We start from the raw sequence: 23,728 nt of genomic DNA on the forward strand, positions 1-23,728 counted from the left end.
ACACTGTCTGAAGGCACAGTCTGGTTCACTGATAGGACCTGATTGACTATAGACAAGTTAAACAACTGAAATAAATCGAAACCAAACAAGTTCACTGGAGAAGAAGAACGAAGGACGTAAAAAGACACAAGTTTTGTTTGTCCTTTGTATGTTGCAAGAAGGCTGCACTGACCTAACACAGGGATCACTTATCCTGAATAACTACTTAACTTAACATTTGTGGCACGCAACGGAGGTGTGCCCAGCTGTTTGTACGTGTCGTGATTGATCAGTGAAACTGCAGCTCTGGTATCGAGCTGGAACGGTATCACTTTGCCATTAATGTCCAAATCTACAAAAAGTTTATTGTGCTGCTGATGACAAGAGTGACTGACTCGTGCAACGTGAACTGTCACTGGTACAGAAGCACTTGCGACTTGACAGGATTTCCGGCGATGTCGACGCACACTACTTTTGGGCCGAACACAGTCACTGTGAGAGAGATTAGCACTGGGCGGAGTGGAATGAACTACATGAATTTCCATAGGCGAAGTTTCACGAGCCTGAGTATCCTTGGTTTGATTTTGGCACGAAGCAAAGGGCCTGGAATATTTGGGAGTGTCTGATCTGAGCTTTTTCTGGCAAACACTCTGAACATGGCCTTTTTTGTTACAGAAGAAGCAAATAGCCTGGCATGACGGGCAATTCTCACGCAAATGTCTAGTAGCACACCGCAGGCATGATTTCACTGCATTGGCTTGCCGGCGCGGTACACGTGGCCAAGAGCCAGGCGGTTTTGGCGTGGCCGGGCGCGAGGACTGTTTACCGTTCCGTGCAGCTCGCCCGGCGGGTCGGTTAACCTGACACACGGGTGGCAAAGTTTCAAATGATTCCTGAGCAAAGTCAAGTGTGTCCTGCTGATCCAAGTATATCCATCACTTGTTTAAGGGAGGGATTGACTAGTTTCAAAATCTGTTCCCTTATACGAACATCAGAAACGTTCTGTGCAATTGCATCACGCACCATAGTATCTGAATAAGGGAGTCCACAGTGACACTCAAAAGCACAATCCCTAGTAAGGCCTTGCAAGGTTGCAACCCACTCCCTATTAGTCTGACCTGCCGTACGTTTTGTACGAAAGAAGGTATACCTTTTCGCAACTACATTGACTGATTCTTTGAAATATGCATCTAATGCAGACAAAATTTCGTTGTAGGACAGAGTTACGACGTCGCGTCGGGGAAATAATTTGACTATCACACGGTATGTAGTCACTCCGACGGAAGATAATAAGAAAGGCTACCGCTCGTTACCTTGAATTCTGTAGGAGGCGAGATGAAATCCAAATTGGCGTGACCACTCCGTCCAGCTTTCCAGTGCAGCATCAAAAGGACGAAAAGTTGGTGCAACTGCATGTTGTGGCTGCGTGAGCGGTGGAGCAGCGGCTGTCTTAATCGTTTTGCATTGCACGTTGACCCTGGACGAGCTGTCCAAGGGCATGCAGTAAGGCCTGCGTCTGCTGATTCTGTAAGCGATAAAATTCAGACAGTATATCTGGAGATGGTGGCGAAGCCAAAACACAAGTAAATCAGGGCAGTATAGTTACGAACGCGGATTGGCCTCATCGCCAAATGTTGTGGATTGGCAAGAGAGCCAACCCACTATGAGAGGAAGCCGAAAGGCACGCGTTTTAGCTCACGCAGGCTGGCGTGAGGTCTGGAGCAGGTCAAGGAAATGAGACTAGCAAAAAAGGACGTAGCTGTGGAATACTTAACTTTAATCCATAAATGGTGAACATCGCTCTTGACGGTACATGTTTTACAGCATCAATAGCAACTGGTAATGGCGCCTTGCTAGGTCGTAGCAAATGACGTAGCTGAAGGCTATGCTAACTATCGTCTCGGCAAATGAGAGCGTAATTTATCAGTGAACCATCGCTAGCAAAGTCGGCTGTACAACTGGGGCGAGTGCTAGGAAGTCTCTCTAGACCTGCCGTGTGGCGGCGCTCGGTCTGCAATCACTGATAGTGGCGACACGCGGGTCCGACGTATACTAACGGACCGCGGCCGATTTAAAGGCTACCACCTAGCAAGTGTGGTGTCTGGCGGTGACACCACAGAAATTATCCTCGCCTTAGTTCTTTGCCGTTCTAACTGGTTGTCGGGGCTTGCAGTTGAGCATCCAAATCTTGGAGAACCGCACGGTAGTTGGCACAGTCCATCCACCACGTCAGTGTCGAGTGGTAGCTGGGAATGCGTCTTTCACAGGCTGCCTACGTCTCGGTGACTTGTAGGCGACAAGTCAGCTCATGAGATGAGAAGTATTTAGTTTCTATGGCGCATGGTTGCACATTACAGATTGGGGCGGAAGGAGGACCATGGAGATATAAGCACAAGGGTTCGAAAAGGCCAGTGGCCGGCAGTTGGCATCCAGAATCGCAGATCTAAAATTCTGCAAGACATATATCCTATGTAAACGGCTTACTGAATGACAGGTAAGAAGGATAGAACCAGAATGGTCGCCATGTTGGACTTCCCACATTCCCAGGTACTTTGGAGCAGGAGGTCCTACACCACTATATATGGTTCGAGCCATGTAGTATAGCGTGGAACCTGATCTTATGGGTGCAGAACGCAGTTAAAATCACCTGCTAGTAGGCAGTAATCGTATCGCCCTAAAAATAGGGGGGGGGGGTGTGATAGCCTCAGAATAAAACTGGGCCCATTCATGTCGTTGGTTAGTGCCTAAAGGGACACAGACGTTCATGAAACATGACGCCCCCCCCCCCCCCCCTCCCAGGAGTGACATGCCTCGAGTTGATGGATGGAAGGTGGCATCAGTGACGGGAATCCATCAGCAGACATAGATGGCCACTCCACAACCCATGGTATCACTAGTGGAGGCGTGGGCAGGAGGGCGAAATCAATATCAGAAGCCAGAACATCTCCTGCGTAAGGCGGTTTCTCACTCTGGGACAGATGTTGTTGGTGCCATCCGATAGACCTGGTGGTGGACCGCTGGATGCTGGTCCACCCTGGCGCCAGCGTAAGGGCGTGAGTGTTATGGTGGAACGCCATCCTGCTCGCTCGAAGGCGGTTCTGGGGAGAGTGTGATTACTGGAGTGGCGCGGACGACGCAGGGTCCCGTAACGGATCCCTCTCCTCGGCCTCCTCGTCTTGCCATGCCGTGCAGGCGGGCACCGGTGTATCGTCCTTTTTGTCTCCAGAAGATGGATTATTGGCTCGTGGTATAGTTTCGGCTGCGCTATGTCCATTTCAGATCAGCGTCCCCATGGTGCAGGCACACCAATGGATGTCGCCATGCTCACAGCGTCTCCTTCGGCATTGGCGCATTCTGGGGCGTCTTTCGGATCAACGGCGGCCTCGTCCTCGGTCTGCATGTCTCCTCTTGGCCGGAAACTGTGCGGCGCCTTCTCTTGCGACGTTTTTTGGAGAACGTTGTTTCCTTACGAGACCTTCCACGTCCGATGACGGAGGGGAGTCGTGTCGCTCTGGCAAGAAGGTCGCGTTAGGGGTGATGAGCGAGTCGATTGCAATCGCATTACAGGGGACTGGATCAGCGGCCGGCAGCGGCGGTACCGTCAGAGTTGGGTTGTTGGTCGTCCGAGGCGGCGAGCCTTCCAAGGCGCTCTACGTCGGGGTATGCTTGGGCTCATTTATGGTGTCAGGGCAGCGTTGCGTGTCGGTAGGAGAAGCAAGAGCAGCGGCGTAGGCCACTGGCGGCGGGTGAGAGTTGCGTAATACGCCGTTGTAGACATTCGCATCTAAGGTGGCCATCTTTGCCGCACCCGGAACAGGTCCGAGGCTGGCCGTCATACATAATTATTGCAAGGCATCCGCCGATCTGTAAGTAGGTCGGGACGCGGTATCGGCAATCAATGGGGACCCGTCAGATGCCGTTTAGGACAGCATGTGTCCGAAACTTCTCCGCAGTCTGGCCGTGCACTGTACCGTATGGTCGCAGTGCTTCGACGACTTCCTCTGCAGGAAGTTCGAATGGTAGTTCGAAAATGCGTACCGTACGCATATCTAAACTCGCCCGGTCGACAGTTACCTCCCCGATACTGCCATCAGCATGGCAGAAAGATGCGTTCGCACGCCCCGCCGCTAATGATTTTAACACAGACCGTGCTGCATCGATGGTTTCAGCCGTAAATAGTGATATTAAAAGAGATAGGAAGATTTTTCTGTTTAGCAAAAGTGACAAAAAGCAGATTTCAGAGTACTTGACGGCTCAACACAAAAGTTTTGTCTCAAGTACAGATAGTGTTGAGGATCAGTGGACAAAGTTCAAAATGCATTAGATGATTATGTACCAAGCAAGATCGTTAAGAGATGGAAGAGAGCCACCGTTGTACAACAACCGAGTTAGAAAACTGCTGCAGAAGCAAAGGGAACTTCACAGCAAACATAGCCAAAGCCTTGCAGACAAAAAAAAAAATTACGCGAAGCGAAATGTAATGGGAGGAGGGCTATATGAGAGGCGTTCAATGAATTCGAAAGTAAAGTTCTATGTACTGACTTGGCAGAAAATCCTAAGAAATGTTGGTCTTATGTCAAAGCGGTAGGTGGATCAATACAAAATGTCCAGACACTCTGACCAAAATGGTACTGAAACAGAGGATGACAGACTAAAGGCCGAAATACTAAATGTCCTTTTCCAAAGCTGTTTCACAGAGGAAGACTGCACTGCAGTTCCTTCTCTAGATTGTCGCACATAAGACAAAATGGTAGATATCGAAATAGACGACAGAGGGATAGAGAAACAATTAAAATTGCTAAAAAAGAGGAAAGGCCTCTGGACCTGATGGGATACCAGTTCGATTTTACACAGAGTACGCGAAGGAACTTGCCCCCCTTCTTGCAGCGGTGTACCGTAGGTCTCTAGAAGAGCGTAGCGTTCCAAAGGATTGGAAAATGGCACAGGTCATCCCCGTTTTCAAGAAGGGACGTCTAACAGATGTGCAGAACTATAGACCTATATCTCTAACGTCGATCAGTTGTAGAATTTTGGAACACGTATTATGTCCGAGTATAATGACTTTTCTGGAGACCAGAAATCTACTCTGTGGGAATCACCATGGGTTTCGAAAAAGACGATCGTGTGAAACCCAGTTCGCGTTATTCGTCCACGAGACTCAGAGGGCCACAGACACAGGTTCCCAGGTAGATGCCGTGTTTCTTGGCTTCCGCAAGGCGTTCGATACAGTTCCCCACAGTCGTTTAATGAACAAAGTAAGAGCATATGGACTATCAGACCAATTGTGTGATTGGATTGAAGAGTTCCTACATAACAGAACGCAGCATGTCATTATCAATGGAGAGAAGTCTTCCGAAGTAAGAGAGATTTCAGGTGTGCCGCAGGGGAGTGTCGCGGGACCGTTGCTATTCACAATATAAATAAATGACCTTGTGGATGACATCGGAAGTTCACTGAGGCTTTTTGCGGATGATGCTGTGGTATATCGAGAGGTTGTAACAATGGAAAATTGTACTGAAATGCAGGAGGATCTGCAACGTATTGATGCATGGTGCAGGGAATGGCAATTGAATCTTAATGAAGACAAATGTAATGTGCTGCGAATACATAGAAAGAAAGATCCTTTATCATTTAGCTAAAATATAGCAGGTCAGCAACTGGAAGCAGTTAATTCGGTGAATTATCTGGGAGTAGGCATTAAGAGCGATTTAAAGTGGAATGATCATATAAAGTTGATGGTCGCTAATGCGGATGCCAACTTAGATTCATTGGAAGAATCCTTAGGAAATGCAATCCGAAAACAAAGGAAGTAGGTTACAGTACACTTGTTTGCCTACTGCTTGAATATTGCTCACCAGTGTGGGATCCGTACCAGATAGGGTTGATAGAAGAGATAGAGAAGATCCAACGGAGAGCAGCGCGCTTCGTTACAGGATCATTTAGTAATCGCGAGAGCGTTACGGAGATGACAGATAAACTCCAGTGGAAGACTCTGCAGGAGAGACGTTCAGTAGCTGGGTACGGGCTTTTGTTGAAGTTTCGAGAACATACCTTTCCCGAGGACTCAAGCAGTATATTGCTCCCTCCTACGTATATCTCGCGAAGAGACCTTGAAGATAAAATCAGAGAGATCAGAGCCCACACAGAGGCATACCGACAATCTTTCTTCCCTCGAACAACACGAAACTGGAATAGAAGGGAGAACCGATAGAGGTACTCAAAGTACCCTCCGCCACACACCGTCAGGTGGCTTGCGGAGTATGGATGTAGATGTAGATTGACAAATGTATGCCGATAATATCGGTCGCCGGAATCTTCACTTCCTCTCGCAGAAAACGCTCCACCTCCAGTGCTTTGGGTCGGCGATAATCGATGCAGAAAGTAGATTGGAGTGTAGATTTACGGTAACTGTTCGCCATGGATTGTATACGGTAAGCCGGCTCTTAAGCAACGGCCGTCAGAATATAAACAAGGCGAGCTCGCCCTCCTCACGCGGAAACACTGGCGCGTCCGCCCTGTTGCCCTGCCAAAGGCAGATTGAACACACTGCGCTACCGTGTCGGTTGCCCGATACCACGGGTGCATCTCTACAAACAAAAATCACAGAAGCTGGAAACGAAGACAAAAGTACAAAGAAGGTAACTGTGAAGAAGCCATGGGTAACAGAAGAAATACTTCAGTTGATCGGCGAAGGAAGAAAGTACAAAAATGTTCCGGGAAATTCAGGAACACAGAAATACAAGTCACTTAGCAATGAAATAAATAGCAAATTCGGGGAAGCTAAGGCGAAATGTCTGCATGAAAAATGTAAAGAAACCGGAAAAGAACTGACTGTCTGAAGGACTGACTCAGAAGACGTAAAAGTTGAAACAACATTCGGTGAAATTAAAAGCAAGGGTGATAACATTAAGAGAGCAATGGGAGTTCCATCGTTAAACGCGGAGGAGAGAGCGGATTGTTGGAAACGATAGGTTGAAGGCTTCCATAAGGGGACTACTTGTCTGATGAAGAGACAGAAGAAGAAACAGGAGTCGATATAGAATAGATAGTTGTTGTTGTTGTCTTCATTCCTGAGAATGGTTTGATGCAGCTCTCCATGCTACTCTATCCTGTGCAAGGTTCTTCTTCTCCCAGTATCTACTGCAACCTACATCCTTCCGAATCTGCTTAGTGTATTCATCTCTTGGTCTCCCTGTACGATTTTTACCCTCCACGCTGCCCTCCAATACTAAATAGATAGGGGATCCAGTATTATAATCAGAATTAAAAAGAGCTTTGAAAGACAGTAGCAGCTCAAGGACAGATAAAATTCCATTAGAATTTTTAAAATCGTTAGAGATGTGGCAACAAAACGAATATTCACGTTGGTGTGTAGAATCAGTCTGGCCGTATACCGTCTGACTTTTGGAAAAAAATTATCCCTGCAATTCCGAAGATTGCGAAAGCCAACAAGTGTGAGAACTATTGATCAATTATCTTTACAGCTCATGCTTCCAGGTTGCTGACAAGAATAATATACAGAAGAGTGGAAAAGCAAATGGTACATGTGTTCCATGAGGATCAGTTTGGTTTTAGGAAAGGTAAAGGCACTAGAGAGGCAGTTATAACACTGCGGTTGATAATGGATGCAAGACTAAAGAAAAATCAAGACACACTCATAGTATTTGTCGACCTGGAAAACATGTCAAGTAGATCAAGATGTTACGAATTCTGAGAAATATAGCGAAAAGCTATAGGGAAAGACGGGTAATATACAATATGTACAAGAGCCAAGAGGGAAAAATAAACAGTGGAAGACCAAGAACGAAGTGCTCGGATTAAAAAGGATGTAAGACAGGGAAGTAGTCATCCGCACTAACTGTTTGAGCTATCATCGAAGACGTAATGACGGACATAATAGAAACATTCAAGAGTTGAATTAAAATTCAAGGTGAAAGGACATCAAGGATAAGATTCGTTAAAGACATTGCTATCCTCAGTGAAAGTGAAAAAGTTATAGGCACTGCTGAATGGATTAACAGTTTAATGAGTACAGAATACGGATTACGAGAAATCAAAGAAAGACGAACGTATGAGAACAGCAGGATTGGTAATCACGAAGTAGATGAAGTTGAGGGATTCTTCTACCTAGGCAGCAAAATAACTCATGACAGACGGAGCAAGGAGAATATAAAAAGCAGACTAACAGTGGCAAAAAGGGCATTCCTTGGCAAGAGATGTCTGCTATTATCAAAAGTAGACGTTAATTTGAGGAATAAATTTTTGAGAATGTACATTTGGAGCAGAGCATTGTATGATATTGAAACATGGACTGTGGGAAAACCGGAACAGGAGAGAATCGAAACATTTTAGATACGGTGCTACAAACGAATGTTGAAAATTAGGTGGAATGAAAAGGTATGGACTGAGGAAGTCTTGCTCAGAATCGGAGAGGAAAGGGAGATGAGGAAAACACTGACAAGAAGAAAGGACAGGATAGTAGGACATCTGTTAAGACATCACGGAATAAACTGCATGGTACTGGGAGAGCTGTAAGAGTAAAAATTGTAGAGGAAGATAGATATTGGAATACATCCAGCAAATAATTGTGGACTTAGGTTGCCAGTGTTACTCTGAAATGAAGAGACTGGCACAGGAGAGGAACTCGTGGCGAGATGCATCAAAACCGTCAGAATAGCGATAACTAAAAAAAAAAAAAATTGTTTCCATTGTAGTAGAGTTCCCTACTTTTTTTATTGTAGCTCTTCGATTTCTGCACCCAGATTAACATCCGTGTTAATTTTGCGCAAATCCTGTATCGATCACTTGAATGACTGAGATGAGTTTATATCCAAATTATCTCAGACTCTGAGGTACAACTATCTTGAAGTACGGCGGGAAATCAAAAATACGGAAGTACTGCAAAAGCAACACATTAGCATGTCTGATACGGTGTAGGAAACACCTTGGCGGCCGGCCGTAGTGGCCGAGCGGTTCTAGGAGCTACAGTCTGGAACCGCGCGACCGCTACGGTCGCAGGTGCGTGGATGTGTGTGATGTCCTTAGGTTAGTTAGGTTTAAGTAGTTCTAAGTTCTAGGGGACTAATGATCTCAGAAGTTAAATCCCATAGCGCTCAGAGCCATTTGAACCATTTGAACACCCTCCAGTTGTCTCGGAGTAAACATACAGATCCAGTATGGTTTTCCAGGGAATCTTATACCACTCTTCCTGCAAAATAGTGGAAAGTTTAGGTAACGATGATGGAGGTGGATAGTCATCACGCACTATTCTTCCCAAAGTAACGCAGCCGACAAAAGCTCAATAATATGGAGATCTGATCACTGCGGTGGCCAGGGGAGATGCGATTATTCATACTCGTGTCTACAAAACTGGTCCTGGACAATCCAAGCTTCGTAAACAGGAGCTCTGTAATCCTCGAACACAACATCATCCTTGGGGAAGAAACCTTGTGCCAAAGGATGGACCTAATCAGCCAAAATGGTCACATAATTCTGAGAGGCAATGCAGCATTGCAGAGTAAACATGGGGTTCATGGAATACCACGAAATCGCTGTCCAAATCATCATCGAAACCTACTCCGTTTCACTCCTGGGACGTGAACTCCGCCAGAAGGTACACACAGTCTGAAACTAGATTCATCTGACCAAATGGCTTCAAAAATGGTTCAAATGGCTCTGAGCACTATGGGACTTAACATCTGAGGTCATCAGTCCCCTAGAACTTAGAACTACTTAAACCTAACTAACCCAAGGACATCACACACATCCATGCCCGAGGCAGGATTCGAACCTGTGACCGTAGCGGTCGCGCGGTTCCAGACTGAAGCGTCTAGAACCGCTCGGCCACACTGGCCGGCCAAATGACTTCCTTCCACTTCTCCACATTCCAGGTTATATGGCTTTGACATCAAACTTTGCTTTCATGGGCATTTTTATGGCTGTTTTTACGGTGTTTTGGTATAAACAAGGTTCGCAACTGCGACATTGAGTTCTGCATCAACTTTTCCAACTTTCGTCCCCTTACTTTTCGCCAAAATCCTCTCCAGTGACTGTCTGTCACTTTCGTCTGCGTTGTTAATTACCGTTTTGTACTGTCGAGAAACAGGAAATAGAGAGTCACGGGCATGTACAGGATTTTGGGCGGATATTATTAAAACTAAGGCGTTTGTCGTTGCTGCTGGATCTTCTCACAAAATTTCAATCACCAACTTTCTCCTCCGAAAACGAAAATATTTTGTTAATGCCGACCTACAAACGAAGAAATGACGATCATAATAAAATAAGGGAAATCAGTGCTCGCACAGAAAGATATAGGTGTTCGTTTTTTCCACGTACTGTTCGAGAGTGGAATAACGGAGAATTATTGTGAAGGTCGTCCTGTGTGTTGGAAGAGCCATCATATGGAACAGCTATACTGCATTCAGGGGAAATGTAAGAGATGTACTACAGAGATGGGATATCTCAAGAAGGATCACTTGAGCTCTGAGATAAAAATCAGCAACCAGGATATCGAAGGCAGCGTCTCTGAGGAGCGCTGGAGTGCCCTTTACAGCTGAGCCCCGCTATACTCGACGACGTAAGTCAAGCATGATTATTTGTCACGAGTCACTCGGCAGTGTGTATCACTGTATCGACCTAAACGGGGTGGACGAAAACATGAAAACACCGCCAGAAATGCATTCTTGAACATAAGTGCCAATGCTAGCCAAGTCTGCAGGTTGAGCTGCTGTATTGCACCTCGAACAGCACCGGCGAAATACCCTCAATGCAACACAAAGAGTCAGTCATGGTCACAACAGTGTTCTGTGTAGTAGTGAATATATTATGTCGGAGCTAAGTCACTTGAAATGTGAGAAAATTGTTGTTCCTCGTATACTGAGGTCATCCATGTGATTGCTAAAAGAAATCCGCTGAACTCTGGTTACACGATAAATGAATCAAATCTAAAGGTCATAAATTCAATTAAATACCTAGGAATTGCAATTAAGAACAACTCAAATTGGAAAGAACACATGGAAAATGTTGTGGGGGAGGAGATAAAACGGCCGCGATTTATTGGCAGAACACTTAGGAAATGCAACAGATTTGCTAAAGAGATTGCCTATACTACGTTTGTCCGTACTCTATTGGAGTACTACTGCGCGGTATGGGATCCATACCAGATAGGATTAACGGAGTACATCGAGAATGTTCAAAGAAGGGCAGCACATTTTGTGCCATGAGTGAAACCAGAATCAGATGTAAACAAAAACACTTGAACAGTACACAGCATGGAAAAAACAGCTTTACAAAATTCAATTTTGCTTTTTATGTCTTTTCTGATATGACGGCTCACTCACCCCCACAACTACGCTCTGCTGCCACTGAAATAATATTTCAAGAAAGAAGCTAGAAGTGGTAAGCTGCCACGTCACAAAAACATAAGAAAAGACAATTCAGTTTTGTAAAGGCCACTCCAAATAGTTATTACGTATTTGTTTAACATATAAAGTCTGAGGAACTGAAATAAATCCAAGCAGCTGAACAACACAATTTTAGAATTAGAAATGAGCAATTTGTTTTTAGAGATCAAACTGTTGAGTTCCACCATACTTCGGTAGTTCTGTTTCGATTTTGATTAAATAAATCCGATTGTGAGCTAAAATAGAGGAAGAAACATTACAACTAACAAGAGTTCCATAATAAATTCAACATAAATAAAACAATGATTGTTTTAACGCCTCTGTGTGTACATATTCTGTTGTCGTTCTTGCAATCCATATGGGAGATTTATGAAGTGGTATTTAGTATATACCTAGCGTCACCATTCAACACCACACCCCTATCCCTGTGTTGAGTTGATTAGCAATTTGGTGATGTATTACTTTGTGTTTATCTTTTCTTATTTGTGGGTTCTATTATCTGGTAATCGATTAGATCTGGTGTATATTTTTGGAAGTTATTCAAATAGCACATTGACAAACCAGTTAAAGCAACCAAAGAGATATTTGGAAAGTGAAGTAAATTTCTGGAAAAAGAAATAAAAGGCTTGAAGTTTGCTGACGACATTCTAATTCTGGCAGAAAGGGCAATGGACTTGGCACACTCTTAAAAAGAGGCTACAAAAAGTAAAATAAGGGTAATCGACTTGTAGCAGTATTTCAGTTATTCTGCAAATAAAGCTCTTTTGAAGATCATTTCACTTCGTACTTATTACATTCACTTGATTTTTGACGTTTTTCTCTATCTGAAATCCATTTAACAGACTGATGTTACTAAAGTAGTGTAGTATTAACTTTAGGATCCATAGATTTGAAAGTCGTTAGTGTGCTGCCCTGTAGTCAGATTCAAAATAATTGGCATCTGACATTTAAGGTCTGAAATTGCGACCTCATGTCGACAAGTATTCTCTGCAGGTAACAGCCACAGCGTGTCTCTCTCTGTGGAATAGGTAATCGCTTTAAAGTTTCTGTCTCCTACAAAAATCACGTAAAGTACCTAAAAATCACTTATGTTATAAATCTCCATACTTGGTCCGACCATGTCAAAGCCAGTTCTTATTTGTAATTAGAGCTGTAGCTACGTTTTATCTTGTCAGCAACTCCCGGCTGCCGTTGGTGCGTTGGTGGTACGAGTAGTCCGGCCGACTGTCTGTCAGTTTTCAGCTGCCTTAAATCGGACTACTGGAGTGATACGTAAAAAATGTATACGTGCTAGAACATGAAATCCTTTACAGTTCCTGACTCCGCCGTCGACATGGCGCTAACTCCTAATGCTTCCGCCTCGCTTGCTGTTTAGTTCCGCTTCTCGACCGCATGGGAGCGCTGGCTGCTGGCCCTTGGAGTTTTGGCGGCGGCGGGCGCCGGCGTAGGCGCACCTCTCAGCAACCTGCTGTTTGGAGACCTGACGGGCGTCATGGTGGACTTCGGGTCCGCCTTGGTCAACGCCACAGCCGCTGGCGAGCAGGTGCCTGACGTGGCGGTGCGTGTCTTCCTGCACGGCGTCCGGCAGTTCGTCATCTACAGCGCCATCCTGGGCGCCGCCACCTTCCTCTTCACCTACGTCTGCGTCTTCACCTTCAACTATGTCGCATACCGTCAGGTAAGTGCAGCACTGAAGTGTCGGATGAAGGACGGAAACGCCTTCGTGCAGTGGAGACGACTTTCTTTCGCTGAGTGTATATAGTGTTCAAAACACTGGACAACAATAGTTGCTGAAACGCTGTAGCTCATTTCTGTCAAACCATAACAACAATTATATGTTGCTATGTGTTATATGCCCTAAATAGAACTACCAGTTGTAATAAAGACTGAACCAGTTCCCTAGTTTTACCATCTCTGCCTAACACACTAGGATGAACATAGCAGGATAAAAACATGGATACTTAATGCTACTGTAACATCTCTTGACACAGCTGAAATCCTTCAGCTGAGAGGTAATCATCTACACTTGCCACACTTTCTGGTCTAATGCCCATATCATGGTATAGGGGGCACTATGCCTAAAGTAAATTACATTGCGTGCGTCTAACGAACTGGATGCCGACGAAAGCCCCTCTGTTATTACCTCTGAAATTACTGTGATCTGCACCCTTGTTAACCTTCACAAATTTCGCTATAAACATAGCCTTCCACTCTGCCTTTACAATAAGTGTGGGTGGAACAGTCAAACAAAACCAAGTTATTTCTGTAACACTGCATGCAAAATGGTACCTGTGGACGATGTGTACCGTCTTTGATTAGCAATCAAAACTTCCTTGATCCAGGTAACGAAACCTGCCCTCGCTTACGTTCTGAATAAAAATCATCAGCCTTGGTGGGAAAAGACTTGTGGCATAAGAAGTCATCCACATTCTGCCAACGGCATTGACAAACACGGCGGAAGGATGCAGAGAGGTTCAGGACACTCTCTTGCCCTTGGGATGACAAACTGTCAGCAATGGTTAACGCCATGAGGATGCAGAAGGCAATGGAAACCACTGCATTAAGGGCACTTAATGTGTATCCAGAGGACATGTGACCTGGAACTGAGAAAGTATCGTGACGATCCCTCCATTCCAGAATGATTTCCCGTGTCCATTTGGATACGGGAGGAGGGGGGAGGGGGAAACCACGAGGAAAAGATTACATACCCAATGAAAGGATAACGTTCTACGAGTCAGGTTGTGGAGAGTGTCAGAAGTTTCAATGTGACAGGGAAGCTAGAACATTTGTAAAGGGAACTGCTAAGGTTTAATCTAGATATAGTGGGGGTCAGTGAAGTCAAACGGAAAGAAAACAGAATTTCTGGTTAGATGAGTAGAGGGTAATATCAACAGCAGCGGAAATGGTATAACGGGAGAAGAAGTCATTATCAATAGGAAGATAAGTAGAGAGTTAGTTGCTGTGAACAGTTCACTAACTGTGTTAGTCTCATTAGAACCGACAGCAAAACAACACCAACAACGGTAATTCTGGTATACGAGTACTTGCCAACGTCGTAAGCCGAGGATGAAGAGATAAAGAAACTATGTGAGGAAAATGAATGGGTAATTCAGCACGTAAAGGGAGTCATGGGGAATTGCAATGCTGTTGTAGGAGAAGAAGAAAAAGCTACAGGAGAATATGGGCTTGGTAGTAGACATGAGAGAGGAGAAGCACTGAGTTCTGAAACAAATTTCAGCTAATAATAGCGAATACTCTGTTCAAGAATCACAATAGCAGGAAAAGGCCGAAAGATACGGGAAGATTTTGGTTGGATAACATCATGATCAGGCAGAGATTCCTAAGTGAGATACTAGATTGTGAGATGTAGCCAGGAGGAGATATGGACTCTTTAGTAGTACTAAAGAGATGTAGACTATTTAGTAGTAGTAAAGAGTGGACTGAAGTTTAAGAGACTAGTCAGTAAGAATCAGTGAGCAAAGAAATGGGGTAAGGAAGTACTCAGGAATAAAGAGATACCTTGAAGTTCTCTAAGGCTGTAGATACTGCGGTAAGGAATACCTCAGTAGCCAGTTCAGTTGAAGAACAAAGGGCGTCCTTAAAAACGTAAATCGTATACTCTGGAAAGAAAGACATGGATATAAAGAAGGTAACTGCGAAGAAACCATAGGTAACAGAAGGAATACTTCAGATGATCGCTGAAAGAAAGAAGTATAAAAATATTTATGGAAATACAAGTTACTTAGGAGTGAAATAAATGGGAAGTGCAGGGAATCTAAGGAGAAATAGTTGCATGTAAAATGTGAAGAAATCTAAACAGAAATGATTGTCAGAATAAATGACTCAGCATACTGGAAAGTCTAACGACCTTCCGTGAAATTAAAAGCAAAGGTGGTAACATTTAGATTGCAATAGGAATTCCACCGTTAAAGGCAGAGGAGACAGCGGTGGAAATGGTATGAAATTAAAAGCAAAGGTGGTAACATTTAGACTGCAATAGGAATTCCACTGTTAAATGCAGAGGAGAGATCGGAAGAGGAACCAGGAGTCGATGTAGAAGAGATGGGAGATCCAGTATTAGAATCAGAATTTGGAAGGGCTTTGGAAGAGTTAAGATCAAATAAGGGAGAAGGGATAGAGAACATTCCATCAGAATTTCTAAAAACATTGGGGGAAGTGGCAACAAAACGACTAATCGCGTTGTATGATTGTGACGATATAGCATCTGACCATGGGAAAAGTATCATCCACACAATTTAAAAGACTTGCAAGTGAAAGAAATATCGCACAACCAGCTTAACAGCTCATGCATTCAAGTTACTGAAAAGAATAATGTACAGAAGAAAGAAAAGAACACTGAGAATGTGTTGAATGACAATTAGTCTTTCTTTGGGAAAGGTAAAGGCATCAGAGAAGCTGTTGAAAATGGAAGCAAAACTAAAGAAAATTCAAGACACGGTCATAGGATCTGTCGACCTGGAAAAAGCGTTCGATAGTGTCAAATGTTAGATGATGTTCGCGGTTCTGAGGAAAATAGGGGTAAGCTATATATGGGTAATATACAATATGTGCGAGACAGTTTTAAACATGGCTGTTACTCAACAACCGTTTACTAGTTTCAACAAAGGATTATACAGCCGGCTGGTTCCAGATAACTGTTTGGTACATTGACCTAGGTTTCGGCTCCTACTAAGGGCGTCTTCATCAGAATGAAATTTTGATAAACTGTAAAATTACATTGCGAACAAGCAATGGTCAGAAATTAGAGCAGCTGTGCTCATTTTGGCAACCGTTTGGCTGTATAATCCTGTGTTGAGACATGTACAGGTCCCAAGGGGGAACAATAAGAGTGGAAGACCAAGGATGAAATGCTCGGATGTAAGACAGGGATGTAGTCTTTCGCCCTTACTGGTCAAGCTACAAACTAAAGAAGCAGTGATGGAAATAAAAGAATGATTTAAGCGTGGAATTAAAATTCAAGGCTAAAGGACATCAATGATAAAATTCGCTGATGACCTTTCTATTCTCAGTGAAACTGAAGAACAATTGCAGGATCTGCTGAATGGAATGAACAGTATAATGAATACAAAACATGGACTGAGAGTACCTTGAAGACAGACGAAAATAATGAGAAGCAGCAGAAATGAGAACAGCGAGAAACTTAATATCATAACTGGGGATGACGAAGTAGACAAAGTTAAAGATTTCTGCTACCTATGCAGCAAAATAAACAATGAAGGTAGGAGCAAGGAGGACATTCAAAACAGACAAACACTGGCAAGAACAGCATTTCTGTCCAAGAGAAACCTACTAGTATCAAACATGGGCCTTAATTTGAGGAAGAAATTTCAAGACTGTACATTTGGAGCAGAGCATTGTATGATAGTGAAATATTAACTGTGGAAAAACCGAAACGCAAGCGAATAGAAGCATTTGAGATGTTGAAGATGAAGTGGACTGATAAGGTAAGGAATGAGGAGGTTTTACGCAGAATCGGCGAGGAACGGAATATGTGGAAACACTGACATGAAGAAAGGACAATATGATAGGACATCAGTTGAGACATCAAGGAACTTCTTCCATGATACTAGAGGCAGCTACAGAGGGTAAAAAATGTAGAGGAAGACAGAAATTGGAATATATCAAGCGAATAATTGTTGACGTTGGCTGCAATTGCTACTCTGAATGAAGAGATTGGCGCAGAAGAGGAATTAATGGTGGGCCGCATCAAACCAATCAGCAGACTCATGATTCAAACCACTTCTAGCTCCTAGTGAGTGGAACGGCTAAGCTGGAGTGCGTGTGACATATTCCTTTAAAACACAGTGCCTTCATTACAGTTTCAGCATCCAACAAACACGTGTCTTCATAATAATTTTAAAGATTCTCCTAACAATTTCTTTACTACAGTTATCAAATATCAAAATTTTCATTACATATTAATTACAGTGATTTCTCACACGGTTATAATACCACCAAATTTTGAAATTCTTATTTGCAATTGATAAGTATGCTAAAATTTTTATTACTTGGTTATCCAAGCTAGAAACATAACATAAATGATTTTATTTTAACTGAACGGTTTATTGCAATACGCTCAACTAACGAATTACGTGCCGTGATCCATGCCTGGAATAACTAGTTCTGTTAGCAACGCTGATAACGTTACTCATCTGAATATTACAATTCGGCTTGTGCTAAGATGCCGTCGACCCTTATTTATGTACAGTAACAAAACACAACGGCGGCACGGAAACATCAGCCAAGCCGTGCATGGCGCCCAACAAATTCAGGTACCAGCATGCAAGCGTTCTTAAGCATCGGCGCCAATTAGTGCAAAATAACATTAATGTCTTACGGTAGCCGTCACTGTCACCGATTCAGACCCCAGAGATGACTCTGCAAGCGGCGACCTTCAGGAAGAGCAACGGTAATAGTTAAGACGTCTAGGTTGAAGACCGACTCCAGAAGCCACCCCACCGATATGACCGTTAAGAAGCAGCTGCAACTAGGCAGAGGCCCTCTCAGGAGTACAAGCCGCCGCACATTAAGACGACTTAAGACCCGCGGATTTTCCACTCACCCCCCTGCGCAGATGATGTATGATGGCCCACGACATTTCTCGAAGATAAAGATCACTTCTGACACTTTCCGTTACGGGTCAGAGAGATTTGAGCCTTCTAGATCCCGTAACATGTCAAGATGACATCACAGGATGGTTGGTTAGGCAGGAGGTACAAAGAACCTCTTCTCCGGCTGTCGTGGAATCATTGAGGCAGCGGTAACAACAACACATTCATTCTGCAGTATTCAGACAGGTAAAGCAAACGGCTGATGAAATACTGACGGAATTTCGAATGCTATTAGACTGCTTCTGCACAATGTTTTAGTGACAAATGAAAATTTATGCCGGACCGGGACTCGAACTCGCATTTCTCGCTTTGCGCCGGTGGTCTCCTTAACCACTCTGGGTATCCGGGCACGCCTCCAGGATCAACTCAAATCTTCATATATCACTGAGTGTCTACGTCCTGCACTCGCGCAACTGCTGTGATTCCCACATATGGAGAGACTTAATTATTATTGTCGCGGCCTGTTTTATTACAGTGTCTCTGTTTAGCGGTGTACTGCGAAACGTCCTTCAGACATGCATGATGTACCACAGGATATTGACTATATGATACTAATTGACGTCTCACAATAAGAATGTTGTTACCCAAATGCCTCGCATATCAAAACAGTGATTTTTTATATATTTTTTTTCCTTGCCTGATTTTCACAATATAACACCCATGTGAATGACGAAAGCAAGTTCAGGATCTTCAGCGCATGAAATAAAAGTTGTCTTTCGGTGCCGTTCCATTAATAAGAACGTTTCAGTGTTCTTTGAAACGATCTGCAATTTGCAGCTTTCATCAAGAACATGTCGTTCGCACCGCGACAGCTGCTTGCTACAGAGCTAGTGTTTATATGTGGCACCAGGAACGCTTCACAGAGAGCATTCTAGTAGCCGGCCGGAATGGCCGAGCGGTTCTAGGCGCTACAGTCTGGAACCGCGCGACCGCTATGGTCGCAGGTTCGAATGCTTCCTCGGTCATGGGTGTGTGTGACGTCAATAGGTTAGTTAGGTTTAAGTAGTTCTAAGTTCTAGTGGACTGATGACTTCAGAAGTTAAGTCCCATAGTGCTCAGAGCCATTTCAACCAAGAGCGTTCTAGTAGGCCTTATAACGGAGTAAAGCAAATTTGTGAAACAGAGAGTGACAGTAGTTTTACGTGATCTTATCACATACTTTAGAAGTTTCCATTTTCAAGACCACATTCACTTGCCTCCACCACTTCTTGTGGTTAGCCGTCGATGGAACGCTACATGGTAATCAGTGTTTCCAACTTTTGATAAAAAGTTACTATTGTTGCCAACGGTAAGAAGAGAAATCTAATTCATTAAGGACAGTACAAATTTTGCAGTTCCGTTCGATTGTGTGGATTAGAATGCAAATCCGAAGATTCTCTTGAGTGTTACAAAGAGAATATAAAAACTAGAAAATCTGTATTCTTTGTCCAGGTTTTTTAAATTTTGTGTGACCTGTCGAAGAAGTATATTGTAAGACACGAATTTTGTTTCTGTAGGTTCATCGGATACGTGATCTATTCCTGAAGTCTGCCCTGCAGCAGGATATTGGCTGGTACGATACGCAGCAAACTGGGGAGTTCGCAAGCAGTATGACCGAGTAAGTAAAAGCATCCTCTTTTGACGCCTATCAGCCTCAAATATTCGGCTCGCCCAAATCATGTAACAGTATTTTCGAAGTTTACTTGGTTGTAGTTTCAATACGAACTAAATGCATGACTCTTTTTGATATGTGGAGTATAGCATTTGCAAATTCCCATATTCTCTCCTGAACAGATCTCATCTATAGACATGGATGTAATTTTGTGCTTAATTCAGGATAGTGTGACAGTAGCCTTATACAAATAGAAAATTTCAGCAGCCCATTTTTTACGCAATTCTACAATTATATTTCATTAACCCCATTCGTATCGCATCCATAGTTGTCTTGGAGACGGAAGTTTACAGTTATTGTTCTCACATTCCTGGAATGGGACGGAAAGAAACATTATTACGTGGTACGAGCCGGCCGAAGTGGCCGTGCGGTTCTAGGCGCTGCAGTCTGCAACCGCGAGACCGCTACGGTCGCAGGTTCGAATCCTGCCTCGGGCATGGATGTGTGTGATGTACTTAGGTTAGTTAGGTTTAACTAGTTCTAAGTTCTAGGGGACTAATGACCTCAGAAATTGAGTCCCATAGTGCTCAGAGCCATTTGAACCATTTGAACCATTTGAACGTGGTACGATTAAACGTTAACAGAGCTCTTAGTGAAATACGGAGCGTCGCTTAACATATACAGGGAGAAAAGAACAAAGATCGTGTCAGAATAAAAGTTGAGTCCATCGAAAATGGAACAAAGTGCACACCTGTCTTCGACGTGTTGCGCGGGCCATCCACCTGTTCCTAAACTTGATACCTTACATTATGCTACAATGATTAATCACCGAGCAATTGATGTGAAATTGAAAAACCAGTGAAAGTGATTTGGAAATATTTATAAGGAATGACAAAACATTACTGAGACCGTATCAGTAGTCTCAAAGACTTTGTTAGCTCCCATTATGATCTCGGACGGATACGTATTCCACGTGACTGTACATTAGCAGATTTCAGCTACCGGACATTACTGGTTCAAGGCTTGTCACGCTCTAATATGGAACATGCGCAAGCTGCAGACCTGATTAGTGGCCACGCCACTAACGCATTTTAAAATTGTAACACTTAGCCAGCGACCTCGCCCAACAATTACGCAATAAATAGAAGAACCAAATTAATTTTGTGACTAATAGAAAGCAACGATGGAATGTGACTGGTAGTATTCTAACATCGTCAATTATAATAATCACTTGATTTACATAAAATACGTATTGGAGACAACGGATTCTGTGGTAATGGGTGTGATTAATTATTTGCTATAATTGTATCCCAGAACGGAGGCCTTGTGGTTGAAGCGCATTATAAACACACGTAGCTAACAAAAAAGAAAATGACCTGAATGTTGTGGTGTCATACAGGGCGTATAAGAACCACTTAAAAAAAATTAAGAAAGAAAACGACATATGGGTTGTTTCAGGAGAAATAGTTAATATTTTAGGAGCTAACATTTTTTCTTTAGCATATGTCAGCACAAACTGAACTACAGCTAACATTCGTGAATTGATTAATTTTACGAAATCAGTAGAACTAAACAATTAAATCTACGAATTAATGTCTAAATTTTCAGTCCATTCAATGGCTGGGTCTGTCACTTCAAAGAAATCTTCTAAATTTCCAGGGTAAGCTCGTCTGCTTCAGCATGTCACGCTATGTGATGAAAAATATCCGGAAACCCCCAAACATACGTACTTCATATTAGGTGCATTGTGCTGCCATTAGACATCTTGAGAGAGCAGAATGGGGCGCTCCGCGGAACTCACGGATTTCGAAGGTGGTCAGGGATTCGGTGTCACTTGTGTCATACGTCTGTATGCGAGATTTCCACACTCCTAAACATCCCTAGTACCACTGTTTCCGATATGATAGGGAAGTAGAAACTTGAAGGGACACGTAGAGCACAAAAGCGTACAGGCCGACCTCGTTAGTTGACTGACAGAGACCGCCGACAGTTGAAGAGGGTCGTAATGTGTAATAGGCAGACATCTATCCAGATCATCACACTGGAATTCCAAATTGCATCAGTATTCACTACAAGTACTATGACAGTTAGGCAGGATATGCGAAAACTTGGATTTCATGGTCGAGCGGCTGCTCATAACCCACACATCAATTCGGTAAATTCCAAACGACGCCTCGCTTCATGTAAAGAGCGTAAACACTGAACGACTGAACAGTGGAAAATGTTGTGTGGAGTGACGAATCACGGTACACAATATGGCGATCCGATGGCACGGTATGGGTATGGCGAATGCACGGTGAACGTTGTCTGCCAGCGGATGTAGTGCCAGCAGTAAAATTCGGAGGCGGTGGTGTTATGGTGTGGTCGTATTTTTCATGGAGGGGGCTTGTACCCCTTGTTGTTTTGCGTGGCACTATCACAGCACAGGCCTACATTGATGTTTCAAGCGCCTTCTTGCTTTCCACTGTTGAAGAGAAATTCAGGGATGGAGATTGCATCTTTCAACACGATCGAGCACCTGTTCATAATGCATGACCTGTGGCGGAGTGGTTACACGAAAATAACATCCCTGTAATGGACTGGTCTCCACAGAGTCATGACCTGAATCCTATAGAACACCTTTGGAATGTTTTGGAACACCGACTTGGTGCCAGGCCTCATCGAGCGATAACAATACCTCTCCTCAGTGCAGCACTCCGCGAAGAATGGGCTGCCATTCCCCAAGAAAGCTTCCAGCACCTTATTGAACGTATGCCTGCGAGAGTGGAAGCTGTCATCAAGGCTAAGGGTGGGCTAACACCATGTTGAATTTCACCATTACCGATGGAGGTCGCCACGAACTTGTAAGTCATTTTCAGCCAGGTGTCCTGATACTTTCGATGACATAGAGTACTTTCAGTCTTCACGATATCAGTTAAACTCATAACTCACATCGATGGACCGACGAAAACCCACATAGTTATGTGGATCCACATTTTCAAGAACACTTCTCAGGAAATGTCGGTTGTGGTATGGTGCAGAATCAGTTCATTGGGCCTGTTGTGTTACAGCATAGTCTCACAGGGCCAGTTATCCAGACTTTTTCAAAACTAGCTTCCAGCGTTTTTACGTGACGTTCCTGTGGCAACAAGAATGGGTATGTCAGCCATTTCCAATTCTTGATTCACTCCTTTTCTGTATCTTCTAGGCCACCAGTTTATCTCTGTTTATGCCATTGATCAGGAGTGATGCGTAAGTCCATCCTTGATCTAGTTCACAATTTTTACATCTGTTTATCAGTGATTCTTTCGAAGCTCCTCTCCACAGTTCATAATAGAACGAGAGTTTACGACCAAAACCATGTATCATCATTTTACGACCAAAACCACATAAAATCGTTAGAGTAGATGAGCCTGAACCCAATTAGGTGGGCAGTAACGGTCAAAAACCCCACAGCACCACAGGGGTTCATTTCTGCTATGTCAAAGAAATTGGCAGATGGTATTATTACAATACGTCTGATGTTAAAAATGTACTTAGATTCTGTCACTTTATTACGGAAACGTTTGTTTTCAGAGAATTTGAGAGCAACATTTGGCCTGGGTGCATTTTCGAAAATATCGACAAAGTTTATCGAACTTTCTAGAAGCCACTCGGTTTATCGTTCAAAAAAATTGGATGCCTCTAAGGATTACCAAAACACTGTTTCCAGATTTTAGCGATGTCACCAGTAATTCCAGAAATAAAAAGAACGTTTCAGCAATTGTTACTCTCCAGTGTTGAGAACTACTATTTGCTTGTTACGTTCTTGTCCCTCGACTCACATCTCACAGCTTCGCAAAGAAATTGAGAGTTATAAAATCTAGAGAAGCTCTGGCCGAATTTTTAATTATTAATTGGTCACAACACGATACAATGTAGATTATCGCGATAAAAACCATTCGCATTAATCACATGAGCTATGAATAATGGATTGACATGGTAACCGTGTTCTAGGGATGCCGGCGCGGTAGGTCAGCTGTTCGGTCAGGGAGTTGGCTGGTCTCAATAATGAAAAAACTGAGGGAAGGAATCAACAACGAACTTCAACGGATGTCATGTGGCGTCGGCTAGGACCAAATACAACGAACAATAACGAACAAAAC

The 23,728-nt window shown here is 43.6% G+C and overlaps 1 protein-coding gene across 1 annotated transcript in view; it reads left to right on the forward strand.

Moving 5' to 3' along the window:
- The window catches only part of LOC124788970 (ATP-dependent translocase ABCB1-like), a 329,202-nt gene that overhangs the window by 87,405 nt on the left and 218,069 nt on the right, over positions 1-23,728 (forward strand). Inside the window, exons 5-6 of the mRNA XM_047256259.1 lie at positions 12,757-13,059; positions 19,510-19,610. Of these exons, the coding sequence (XP_047112215.1) occupies positions 12,757-13,059; positions 19,510-19,610 (404 nt within the window). The remainder of the gene's footprint in view (positions 1-12,756; positions 13,060-19,509; positions 19,611-23,728) is intronic.

This window comes from Schistocerca piceifrons, chromosome 3 (genome assembly GCF_021461385.2).
Source record: "Schistocerca piceifrons isolate TAMUIC-IGC-003096 chromosome 3, iqSchPice1.1, whole genome shotgun sequence".
Classification (NCBI taxonomy): Eukaryota; Metazoa; Arthropoda; class Insecta; order Orthoptera; family Acrididae; genus Schistocerca; species Schistocerca piceifrons.